General features: G+C 38.9%; 1 protein-coding gene across 1 annotated transcript in view; it reads right to left on the bottom strand.

Annotated features, from left to right (window-relative positions):
• sema5a (sema domain, seven thrombospondin repeats (type 1 and type 1-like), transmembrane domain (TM) and short cytoplasmic domain, (semaphorin) 5A) overlaps positions 1 to 13,165 on the bottom strand; it is a 535,180-nt gene that overhangs the window by 31,970 nt on the left and 490,045 nt on the right. Inside the window, exons 19-20 of the mRNA XM_060899996.1 lie at positions 9,241 to 9,411; positions 1,003 to 1,158 (exon numbers count right to left, since the gene is read on the bottom strand). Of these exons, the coding sequence (XP_060755979.1) occupies positions 1,003 to 1,158; positions 9,241 to 9,411 (327 nt within the window). The remainder of the gene's footprint in view (positions 1 to 1,002; positions 1,159 to 9,240; positions 9,412 to 13,165) is intronic.

Here is a 13,165-nt window from a genome sequence, read left to right as displayed (position 1 = left end):
CAGAGTAAATATATATATGTTACATTTACTGTATGGACATAATATCAGAAAATAATTTTATTTATAAGCAGTAGCCACATGTACCCATAGGGTACCTATTTTTTTTCGTGCTATCTTCCTTCATATTCATCATAAGTGCTATCAGGCGAGGTTTGTTTTGCCTGGCAACACTTGTTACTATGGATTTGGGTTTCAAAAACTGCCAAAGTGGATGGAGGGCAGGATATAGTGCTTGGATACAGACCATAAAGATGGCTTTGTGTCAAAGCAGACTGTATCCAAGCCCTAGAGTATGATTCTAAAAGTGCCATGGATTTCCAATGTCACTTGTTTCACTTGACACTGTTTCACAGTGTCACTTGTTGCAAATTGAATGCAGTATTGGTCAGGACAAAGTGTCCTCCTTGAGAACCGGAGTGCAAACATTTCAAGCTCTGGATAACCCCAACCTTCCTGTCAAAGGTAATGACAACCTATTTGCTCTTGCAGATGTGAATATACTCAGACCACTGGGGGCTCTCAAGCACTTTGCGGAAGTGACTGTTAGCTAGTGGCTCAGTGAACAGCTGCCTGTACACTTTGGGGAATACCATAAAGGGGCTTCACTGTAAAGGTTTTCCTATTCTGTAAAGGACACGACTGCACAAGTATACTTGAATGAGGGTCAAGATTCCATTAAATTCCATTTGATGGATGCTATGTCTATTTCCTGGGAGACACTAAGAGGAGTGTCACTTTCAAACTTTTGTGAAATGTTTTCCAGGTTTTTATTTTTTTCTCCATGTAGTCATGCAGTTCCCAGTTCCTTGCTTTTCCAGTTTCCTTCTTTCCAGAGTCCTTGTCATTTGTCTTTCTTGAATTTGTCCTTTTTATTGTTGTACCAAGCGACCTTGTTTTTAAAAAAAGATGCTATATAAATTTAATTAAATCACTCTGTGCATATGTCCTAACTTTGCTGAGTCTGGTCCCATGGTGTTATTATAAGTGTGTGTGTATGTCCACCTGGGATAAAGTTGGAGTCGGACAGGCAGGCACGGACTTCGCTGCTATTTCCAGAACACTGATTCCCAGTAGGAAATAGAACATCACAGTGACGAAGACGAATTTGAGAGCCAGAAGAGTCACAATGGGACCATTCAGACCAGTCAGACCAACTCTCTGTGGAAAAAAAATAGCATTACATTTATTAAACCGTAACATTGTGTGCAAAAGCGTCCACTACGAATAACTTTTTATCAGAATTAATACATTCTTTCCAACAAGTGGGAGCTGAAATGCTCACTTTGCTCAGCTATATGTTTACATGATTGTTAAAGCATAAAAATTTAAAAGTAAAATGCATCTTGCGTTCAAGTGGTTATTCGTTGAAAAAGCTATTTCTTTGCATTCTCATGCAGAGCTTGAACCTACTGTATAAACTGATTTCACAATCACCTCCACCTACACTAACTCCCACGATAACCTAACCTTTCTGACACAAATTTTGGAGCTAAGTATATGTCCATATGTACATGTTTACTTTGGCATAAAGCATTTTAAATAGCATTTTATAAACTGAATCCTCTAAACTTTTGGAACAAACAGCTGCAACTGGCTAATGAATCAAGCCTGGTGTGTCAGTCCTGGGGGATTTCAGCAATGCAGAGTTTAACATTCAACCTCATTTAACACATGCAATTTAACTCATCAGCTAATGATTAAGACTTATATGGATCAAATTAGAAAATAAACACAAATAAATTCAGGACTATTATCGGTCAATACATGAAAGAAGTTGCAGTTGATCAAATAGTGATTCGTCCTGTCAGGACAGTTTTGGATTCAGCAGATTCTTTCCTGTATGCTAGCTTTTTATCTTTTGATTTTCTTATTTGAAATATCAATGAATCTTAGATCAGGCTCCTTTAGTTACAACCTTTTTTGTTATCCTGTGGTGGCATAGGAAATCCTGTCAGATAGTGCTATTCAAAAAATTTTTTGGCAAAAATATAAATTGATCATCTTTTCTATACTTTATGAAGATTATTTATCAATGTGATCTAAACCTTGTCCAGTTGAGAGAGAATTTCTTTAGCTCATGCTCTAGCCTCGTGAATTCTATTCAAGCTGAATAGCTAACAATGCTTGTAACTAACTACAGTATTGGAACAGCAAGGCCAGTGCTTTTGTTTTTGGTGTATGCTAAAGACATTTGGGTTTGAATTCAAATGATATACATGAGATGATAGATCAACATTTCAGATTTCATTTCCTGATATTTATATCCAGCTGTGTTGAATGAGTTTGACCATGGAGCCTTTTGTTTTATCCCACCCATTTTTCAAGTACCCCAAAATACTGGAACATGTGACTGACAGGCATTTTTAGTGTGTCCTATTTGACTGCAAGTTGGCCTAGTGGTTCGCGTGTCCGCCTCTCAATCGGGCGATTGCGAGTTCTACTTGCGGTCATAAAAATGGTACCTACTGCCATCTGGCAAGGCATGCTGCAATACAGATGCGAGTGGGGAGTCAAACTCTCGCGGTTACCAGAGGACTAACCCCCCCACTGTAACCCTAGCTGTATAGGTGAGAGGCCAAGGGCTATAGAAACGGACATTGGCACTGTGCAATGAGCCCGACTGCATGGCACGGGAAGGACTTTAGACTGTTAGTTTGACTGCTTAAACAGTTAATAGCTCTGAATGTCAACTGTTGCTTTGAGTCCTAGGTTTCACTTATGAAGACTGCATTTGTTGTGAAAAAGGATAAACCAAAATGAAGACCAGAGAGCTGTCTATGGTAGAAAAGTAAGTCAGTTTGAAGCTGAGAAAAGAAGTAAATGCAATTAGAGACACTGAAATGTCTGTAAAATAAATGAAACCACTGGTATACTAACAACCAGACATTGAACAGGTCAGCCAAGGAAAGCAACAGAAGTTGATGACAGAAACATCGTGAGAGCTGTGAAGAAAAACGTAAAAACAACAGTCAGCAACATCACCAACAGCCTCCATAGGGCAGGAGTGAAGAGATCACAATACACTGTTTGAAGAAGCCTTCAAGAGTGGAAATATAGAGACTATACTACAAGGTGCACACCACCCACCAGCAACAAGAATAAAAAAAATACAGAGTTGAGTCACAAAAGGTCTGGAATCAAGATTAACTTCTACCAAAGTGTGGAGAAAGAAAATACCTGGTCATGATTCAAAACATATAAGCTCATCAGTCAAGCACGGTGGAGGTAGTGTTATGGCTTGGGCTTGCATGGCTGCTTCTGGAACAGGCTCACTAATCTTTATTGATGATGTCTACAGAAACATTCTGTCTGCCAATTTACAGAGAAATGCATCCAATCTAACTGGAAAGAACTTGGAGCAAGACAATGACCCAAAGCACACTGCCAACACAACAAAGGACTTCATCAAGGGAAAAAAAGTGGAAGGTTTTAGACTGGCCAAGTTAATCACCAGAGCTTAATCCAGGGAGACTGAAGGGAGACACCCCCCGGCCCCCAATTAAAAAAAAAAAAACCAACAACCAAACAAACAACAACTGAGAGAAGCTGCACTACAAGCATGAAAAAGCATCACAAAAGAAGAATGCAACAGTATGTTGATGTTAGTGGGTCACTGACTTGATGCTATTACTGCAAGTAAGGGATATGCATCCAAGTATCAAGTGTCATTTACTTTAAAATTTCTTTAAGACTTTGTTCCAATACTTTTGCTTAAATAAAATTGGCTGGTCTACCACTAAAGGTGCCACATTTTAAGCTGTTTAACACATCAAAATGTAAATATCAGGAAATGAAAGCTGAAATTCTGATCTATAGTCTGATTCATCTTTTGATCTCAAACCCAAATGTCTTCACTGTACAGCAATCAAAATCACCAACAAAAAAAATTGGCTTTGCCATTCCAATACTTTTAATGGAAGCGTAAGTAAACTTTCCTCTTATTGCATGTGAAGATTTGATTGCAGAATTTGTTAGGCTAACAAATGTACTCTCTCTCTCTCTCTCTCTCTCAATCATCATTACTACCATACTATCCTCCCCAGCAGGGTTTTATGGATTGATCGTGATCTTATTCCTTTATGTAGTGAACTAGCAAGAGGATGTGTTTTCGATAGAGACTACAAAGCATTTCTGTAAATCACTCTGGCCTCTAAATGCTATAAATGTAAACATTTGGTTAGTTAATTTTCACTATGCCACTCATCTGAATGAAAATCAAGCTTAATGGTCACTTTTTTCACAAGTATGTTTATATTTCATGAATGTCATCACCTATTGCTAGTAATGTCAAACTGAAATTTCTAAGTGATTGTAGTTAATCACATCAAAATGTTACTTTCCTGTTTTTCTTTTCATATTTGGAGGCATTTTATTTTAAATTAGGATTTTAAAATATCATTGCCATTTTGACATTTTAACTGTTCAAAATTTTATAATGGTCCATAAATATTAAAGGTGTTTTAATCAAACAGACAAACAATGCAGTTGCCACATGGCATTATGATAACATCTGGGTTTACACCTGGGTGAAAGCCAGACATTAATTTTCAAACCCCCCCCCCACTCCAAGGAACGTGCTATCTTCCTTCTTCCACATACATGAACTCAGACACCCATGATTGTTTAGTGTCACACTAATTGACAGGGGAAACAGAGTAAGCCATCCACTGTGTCACCTTGGCCAGTTGCGTTTGTTTAGTTATCATTTCTTACCAAGAACTTCCAATGATATAAAGTCAGAAGTAACAAAAGCAAGATGGAAGTAACTTTTTTTTCTACACTAAATGATGAATGATGTGCAGAAATGAGGAACTGTACCCATAATACACAATGAACAATGCAGATCTAAAGGCTAATAAAATGACACAAAGGAAACAAATAAATTATACAATATAATAAGTTATGACTGAGCAGCATTACACCTGTAATGTAGTTTTAAGTCTCATGCTTTTTTAATTGCTTTTACTTTTTTATAATGCAATATTTATTATTTCCACTCTTCTGTGTAGCTATAGTGAAAGAAAGAATACGCTGGTCAGTGTTGAATTCGGTCCATATTTGATTGAATCTTTTAATCAAATCATCTTTGAATTTATTGAATCAAATGGCTGTTCATGAGGTTTTTTTTTAAATTTCGCATGCATTTCATTAGCTCAATTTTTTACTTCACATGCATGTCCATCAAATCCATTTTAATCGATTAATTTTTTTTATACTTTCTTCCCTCCTGTTGTACTAATTCATAGATGGAATTAGGAATGAATAAACTAAGTGCTTCAGCCCTGCAGTGACCTGGTGACTTGTCCAGGGTGTACCCCGCCTCTCACCCACAGTCTGCTGGGATAGGCTCCAGCTTGCCTGCGACCCTGTACAGGATAAGCGGCTACAGATAATGGATGGATGGATAAACTAAGTGCTAATAGGATACATTTCAAGTTACATATTTATCACAAGAAATTAATTATCAAGCTTAAGAAGGCTCTATTAAAGCTTAGAAAAATGCTAATCATAGCAATGAAGCTTTATGAATCTAAGTTTCACAGAGATGTACTTCTAAGTAATGAAAGCTTGATGTCAGCTCTCCCATTGCTCACTTGTCATTAGTATTCCTTTCCTTCGCTCACTGTGTGATCGTAATGAATGGTGTGACAGGTGGAGCCACAAAAAGGTCATGCCACGGTTTAATTCAGGCCTTGGCTAATGGACAAACTGACATTTGAATACCAGAGATTCACCCGTCTCAGCCATTGTATTTTAACCTAATGTGGAGGGCATGTCTCACCATTTAGCTGATTTTCTTTCTTTCTTTTTCTCTCTCTCTCTCTCTCTCTCTTCCTGCTGTTGTGGGTGTATACATGCTTAAGTGCATCATTTGCTTTCATGCTAAGTATGCCATTGATTTTCCTCCTTCAGTCAGGCTTACATTCTACACTATATGCATGAAAGAGTATGTACATGTACCCAATTCCTGATTGTGTGTCATGTTCATCAGTATATCTGTGGAAATCCTTGATGGATGTGGTATATTTGAGAGTGTTTGGGTCCAAAGATCTGGGTCTGTGTTCACAAAGATTTTGGACTAAAGGTTACACGTATTACATAGACTTATTTTATAATCCTTAAATCTATTTTCTTCTGTAAATGACAATTAAGAATGGCAAAACGTTGAAATAAACAACACCATCAGTTTATGCGATATAGCAAAATTCATAAACATATTTAAAAAGATTATATTTTACTTTAAAAAACAGGGTCACCTGATCTGTTTTCTATTCAACAATCTACATCATGTCAACTCATTCTTCGATTATTATAGATGTTGATTCTTAGAGGCAGGAAAATGGTTTAAAAGAAGCATGAAAATATTATTATTATTATTATTCACCGCATGCAACCTACAGCAAGTGAATTGGTGAATTAAAATGAAGTGGTTACCAAGCAACTACACACTGCTGACGATTGCATAATAACAGATAGACTTTAACCAACAGTGCTAACTGGGCTTCTGATAGATGTATCGAATCATGACCCTGCACACACTACACAATGTCCGATTACAGAATGTCCTGGGTTCAATCCCCAGCATCTCCAAAGCTGCCTTCTTAGGTAATGGTTGGCACTGTACTGTCTGTTTGTGCTAGCTGTCTTTGTTTTTTTTTGTGTGTTTTTTTTTTCCAACTGTCCTTGATGTTTGCACTTTGTTATTTTATGTTGTTATATGTAGATTTTGTAGGCCTGTGATGTTTAATATAGCACTTTGGTCCTGGAGAAACGTTGTTTCGTTTTAACTTTGTACTATATATGGTTGTAATGACAAATAAAAAAGCCTTGCTCTTCACACACACACACACACACACACACACACACACACACACACACACACACACACACACACACACACACACTTATTCACACCCTGCAGCAATCCATACGCTTTGTTGGTATTTGGTGGCATTGCCTTTTACTTGCTTGAACTCTTGGGGTAGCCTCCCACAAGGCTCTCACAATACTTTACTGGAATTTTTGCTCATTCATCCTGACAGAACTGATGGGTGGTAGTAGTATTTCTAGACACTTCTTCCTCTTGAAGTGCACCAGTCCCATCCATCCATCCATCCATCCATCCATCCATCCATCCATCCATCCATCCATTTTCTTCTGCTTATCTGAGGTCGGATCACAGTGGCAGCAGGCTAAGTAAGGTATTCCAGGCGTCCTTCTCCCCAGCAACACTTTCCAGTTCCTCCTGGGGGATCCCAAGGCGCTCCCAGGCCAGATGAGATATGTAATTTCTCCAGTGTTTTCTTGGTCTACCCTGAAGTCTCCTCCCAACTGAACGTGCCCGGAAAACCTCCAAAGGAAGGCACCCAGGAGACATCCTAATCAGATGCCCAAACCACCTCAGCCGACTCCTTTCAACATGAAGGAGCAGTGGCTCTACTCTGAGATCCCTCCGGATGTCTAAGATCCTCACCCCATCTCTAAGGGTGGGCCCAGCCACCTTACGGTGAAAGCACCAGTCCCTTTTCCAGCAAAACATCCCCACAACATGATGCTGCTACCCTCATGCTTTAGAGTTGGATGATGTTTTTCAGATTAAAAGCCTCACCCAAGGGCTTCTTCCTTGCACGACAGCCTTTCATGGAATGGCAATACTGTATACGACTCTCTTAATGGTAGATGGTAGACTTCGGTACCTGATGCCTCCAACTTCACCAGTTCCTTTACTGTTGTTTTGGGGTTTAGTTGAACCTTTTGGACTAAAGTTCATGGGAATTCATTTGTACCTCCTTCCTGAACGATGCAGTTGATGTGGTCCCAAGAATTTCACATTTGCACACAATTGTTTGTACAGATAATTGTGGTACCTTTGGTCTTAGCCAAGTTGCTTAGATTTTCCCATGGTATCAAGGGCAAAAAGACACTGGCTATAGTCACAGGTATACTCCTAATTTTGACAATTAGCCAATTAGAAGCTTCTACAAGTCACTACATGAATTTCTGGAATCTTCCTGTCTGTGTAAAGAGACAGCCAACTTGGTGTATGAAAACTTCTGAACTACTGAAATTCTGATCTTCACATTCTTTAATTGATTGTTTTAAAATGACCTCCGATGTAAAGAAGGTGCATGCACTAATTGACTTGCCAAAAGATTTCTTGCTTTAATTTTTGGTATTTCATTAAAAAAAAGAGAGAGGCTATGGAAGGAAAGACTATTTATAGCTTGCGCTAAATTAAGTAATAACAGGAACTACCTTGTCTCACAAATGTTTCATAATATTATGAATGGTTAAAATGTAATATCAATTAATAAAAACTGTAAATGCTTTAAAAGTCTTTTAACCCTAACTGATGCAGTGAGTTGCTTCTCATTTCTTTAACAACCATGTCAGAAGACATATCACATGGCTGTGGAAAAGATGTTACTGTGTTTCAGAAGAGTCAAATTATTGAACTGCATCAAGTAAAGAAAACAACTAAGGAGATTAATGGAATTACTGGAATTGGGTTAAGAATTGTTCAACACATGTAAACTCTGAAGAATAGTGATGAACTGTAAACTTCGCAGAAGAAATGTGGTCAGAAAAAAAAAAAAAATCTTGACTGACCATGATCAGAGATCACTTGGTGAAGTCAAATCATAAAACAATCGACAGTAGAACTAATGGCTATGTTTAATAGCTCACTAAGACCGCATTTCCGAACACACACACACACACACACACACACACACACACACACACACACACACACACACACACACACACACACAATATGATGAGAACTCATAGGATTAGGACTAAAGAGATTATGTATATCAGGAAAAATGTTCCACTTTGTGATTGTTGCAATTAGTGGTGAAAACACAACACACAGTCAGGTTTCATTTTCGTTGCTGAAGATGATTTCCAGATAGATTTGAGATTCATACAAGGATTTAACATAAATAAATAAAGCAATTTGTCTCAGCTTTAGTTAACACCCTCCTGCATAATAACACTCATTTGCTTTAGATTTTTTTTTTGACAAATTAATACATAAAATAGGAACAGTAGACTTTCAGTGTACATGTGTGTACACACGTACATATGTGACTTGTTAGTGTGTTTCTGCATTTGGGTGTTACGTGGACGTTTAGGCATATACACAGTAAATGTGTCTTTAAATAACGGCATTGAGCCTGCATATTTAAATTAGAGCGTGGGATTGTGTGTGGAGATGAACTAGTGTATGTGTACCTGGACAGGACTGTGTGTTACACAGAGCCTCTTCCGTGTGTAAGCCAAGGCAGATGTCTCCTCCGTAAGCAGGCGGAGGGTTACTGCATGAACGAGTGCGGATGTAATGACCCCCACCACATGTGGCTGAACATCTGGACCAAGAAGACCAACACGACCAGCTTCCATCCACTAGAGAGAGAGAGAGAGAGAGAAAGAGAGACAGAGATGGCATGAGAAATGAAAGAAAATATCTTTTACTTACCTACATTTAATGTCTGTAATAAATTATTCACATATGCACATCTCAGGTGAAAGCTTTACTCAGTGAATCATACAGTGTGGTGTTTATAATGGTCTTATCTATAATGCAAACTTTAAATGAAGAGAATCTGTCGAACACAGAACACAGGATGCCTTTGAGTAGAACAGAGTGTAGCAGGTGGGTGTTTGAGTAGGACAGGTGGGCATGTGCTCGAGTATGTTAGGTGGGTGTGAAATTTAAGTGGGAAAGATGCACATTTTCTTGAGTATGGTAGGTGGCTGTGGCTGTGAGTGGGACAAGTAGGTGTTTTCTTGAGTAACGTAGGTGCTGATGTCCTTGAGTGAGACAAGTGGGTGTGTCCTTAAGTGTGGTGGTTGGATATGCCTCATAGTGGGACACGTGGCCGTGTTCTTAAGTGTGTCTTTGAGTGGGGTAGGTGGTCATGTTCTTGAATGTGGCAGGTGGCTGTGCCATTGTGTGGGATAAGTGGGCATGTCCTTGAGTATGCTAGGTGACTGTGCCTTTGAGTGGGACAAGTGGATATGTCCTGGGTTGTGGGAGGTAGGCATGCTTTTGAGTGGGACAGGTGGGCATAACCTTCAGCATGGTTGGTAGCCATGTCCTTGAGGTGGATGTGCCTTTGAGTGGGACAGATAGGTGTGTCCTTAAGTGTGTGTACGAGTGGGACAGATGGGCATGTGTTTGAATGTGGTAGGTGATTATGCCTTTGACTGGGACAGGTGGCTATGTCATTGTGTGTGGTAGGCCTTTGAGTGTGACAAGTAGGTGTGTTCTTCATGGTGGTTGGTGGCTGCACCTTTGAACTGGGCATGTCCTTGAATGTGGTAGGTGGGTGTGTCCTTGAATGTGATAACTAGACATGCCTTTGAGTGAGACACTTAGGCATGTCATGGATTGTAGGAGATGGGTGCACTTTTGAGTGGGACAGGTCAGGGTGTCTTCAAACCTATATATGGACTCAAAGGCATGCCTATCTAAAGACATCAAGACATGCCCACTTTGAGCTGCTGTCTGTATTTCCATGTATGAACCTGAAAAGTCCTGAAACTGAGAGGAGAAGATAGAAAGGTAGAATGATAGAGAGAGAGAGAGGAGAGGAGATGAAGCGAATAAAACTGAGGGATGGAAAAGGGAACGAGAACCAGAAAGGCTGGGGTATACAGCACAGAGTTAGTGAGAACATTAAAGATGATGGAGAGGGAGGTACAAAGAGACAGACAGTGAAGAAGCAGGCAGAGAGAGGAGAAAAAAGATTATGAGAGGGAGAAAGAAAGAGAGAAAGGGAGGTGGCATGGCATGTCCGAAGTGATTATTTTTCGAGAGACACATTTTATAAGCGAAGCCTGAACAGGAATTTATGATTTGACAGTGTAAAATTGAATTACTTTATAAATGTGTCATGCATGGTTCAGACCAATTGGAGTCATATTGAGGCAATCATGTTCCCTAAACCACTCGAGCAAACTTGGCTAATTGGCTTTTACAGTGTCTTTATTATTCAACCAGATCCTGAACAAGCAAAACCAATTTGGTTCTTGGACTGTTCAAACTATCCCTTCATCTCTACTCTAATTAATAAGGGCAAACAAATCAGCAGCACCTCTCTATTCCTTCTAAAAGAGTAGAGAACCTGGGGAGATGAAAGCCAAAGATTCCCCAAGCATTCACATTATCTGAGGTCTAATTAAGTCTGTACAAACACAGAATTATCATCCTGTTTCATCCCAGCACATTACACACACACACACACACACACACACACACACACACACACACACACACACACACACAACAGTTGGAGTGAGGGATATAGAAAAAAAATCATATCATGATACTTTTTCACAATACACTTTATTTAGCTTTGCTGAGGTTTGCTACTAATACAAACCTTTCATTTTGTTTCTTTTCACTCTTAGGATGTTAAAAACCCAACAACACAAGTGAGATAGCAATGATAAATATACACTCATTGGCCACTTAAACAGGAACACCTACACCTCCTGGTCATTCATGTAATTATCCAATCAACCAATTTTGTTCCAGCAGTGCAATGCATCAAATCAAAATCAGGATACAAAATAAAGATTGAGAGCTTCAGTTAATGTTTACATCAAACATCAGAATGGAGAAAATGTGATATCAGTGACTTGGCATGGATGTTGGTGCCAGACGGGCTGGTATGAGTATTTCAGAAACTGCCGACCTTCTGCGATTTTCACACAGAAGTCTCTAGAGTTGTACAAAAGCAAGTGCTTTGTACATTTGTACATAGAATAAAGCAGAAAAAAAACCCTCCAATGTGCAGCAGGTCTGTGGGTGGATATTAGGGTTATGACTGTGAAAGTGTTTTCAAAATTTCTACTTTCCTGATGTTGCATTTGGTGAACTTTTACTCATACAGTATATTACTTTTTTGAAGTTATTTTTATTGGGTCATGCAAAAACCTCCCGCACCCAACATCACCTCACTTTTGATAAATACATGTATATTAAATAAATAAATCATCTCATCTCATTATCTCTAGCCGCTTTATCCTGTTCTACAGGGTCGCAGGCAAGCTGGAGCCTATCCCAGCTGACTACGGGAGAAAAGGCGGGGTACACCCTGGACAAGTCGCCAGGTCATCACAGGGCTGACACATAGACAACCATTCACACCTATGGTCAATTTAGAGTCACCAGTTAACCTAACCTGCATGTCTTTGGACTGTGGGGGAAACCGGAGCACCCGGAGGAAACCCACGCGGACACGGGGAGAACATGCAAACTCCGCACAGAAAGGCCCTCGCCGGCCACGGGGCTTCTTGCTGTGAGGCGACAGCGCTAACCACTACACCACCGTGCCGCCTGCTAAATAAATCATGATTATAAAATAAATTCATTGAAAGATGTGTAAAGTACTTTTATATAACAATAAATTGCTTAACAATTGTTGTAATAATAGCAATTTATTGTTATATAAAAGTACTTTACACATCTTTCAATGAATTTATTTTATAATCATGATTTATTTATTTAATATACATGTATTTATCAAAAGTGAGGTGATGTTGGGTGCGGGAGGTTTTTGCATGACCCAATAAAAATAACTTCAAAAAAGTAATATATGAGTAAAAGTTCACCAAATGCAACATCAGGAAAGTAGAAATTTTGAAAACACTTTCACAGTCATAACCCTAGTGGATATGCTTTGTTGAAGAGTTAGAGGTGAATGGGTAGATTGTTTGAGCTGACAGGAAGCTTACAGTAACTCAAATCACTCATTACAAATGTGCTGAGCAGAAAGGCATCTCACAGGTGGATAGGTTACAACAAAAAGTGAATAAAAATCTACTCTCTGACACGTTCCCACTTGAACTGGCTAATGCATTACATTTAAAACCAGCTCGCTAACTTTATAAAAAAAAAACAAAAAAAACAAGCCAAGTAGTTTTGGTGTAGGAACATAATTTGTGCACTTTTCATGGCCTCTGTTTTGTCTGTGCGCATTACATTTGCATGATGCTTTTGAACTTTGAAACAGGTGATTTTTAAAAATATGATTTCTTTTAAATAATCACCTGTGTATTTATATTAAAACAATTATCCGCTTCAGGTACAGTGAATACTGGTGAATAATAACCTTGACTTTGTATCAGTTATCATTTAAATAATACTGGC

Source organism: Neoarius graeffei, chromosome 19 (genome assembly GCF_027579695.1).
Source record: "Neoarius graeffei isolate fNeoGra1 chromosome 19, fNeoGra1.pri, whole genome shotgun sequence".
Taxonomy (NCBI): domain Eukaryota; kingdom Metazoa; phylum Chordata; class Actinopteri; order Siluriformes; family Ariidae; genus Neoarius; species Neoarius graeffei.
The sequence above is the reverse complement of the archived record's forward strand: the minus strand, read 5'-3'. Positions and strand labels throughout refer to the sequence as shown.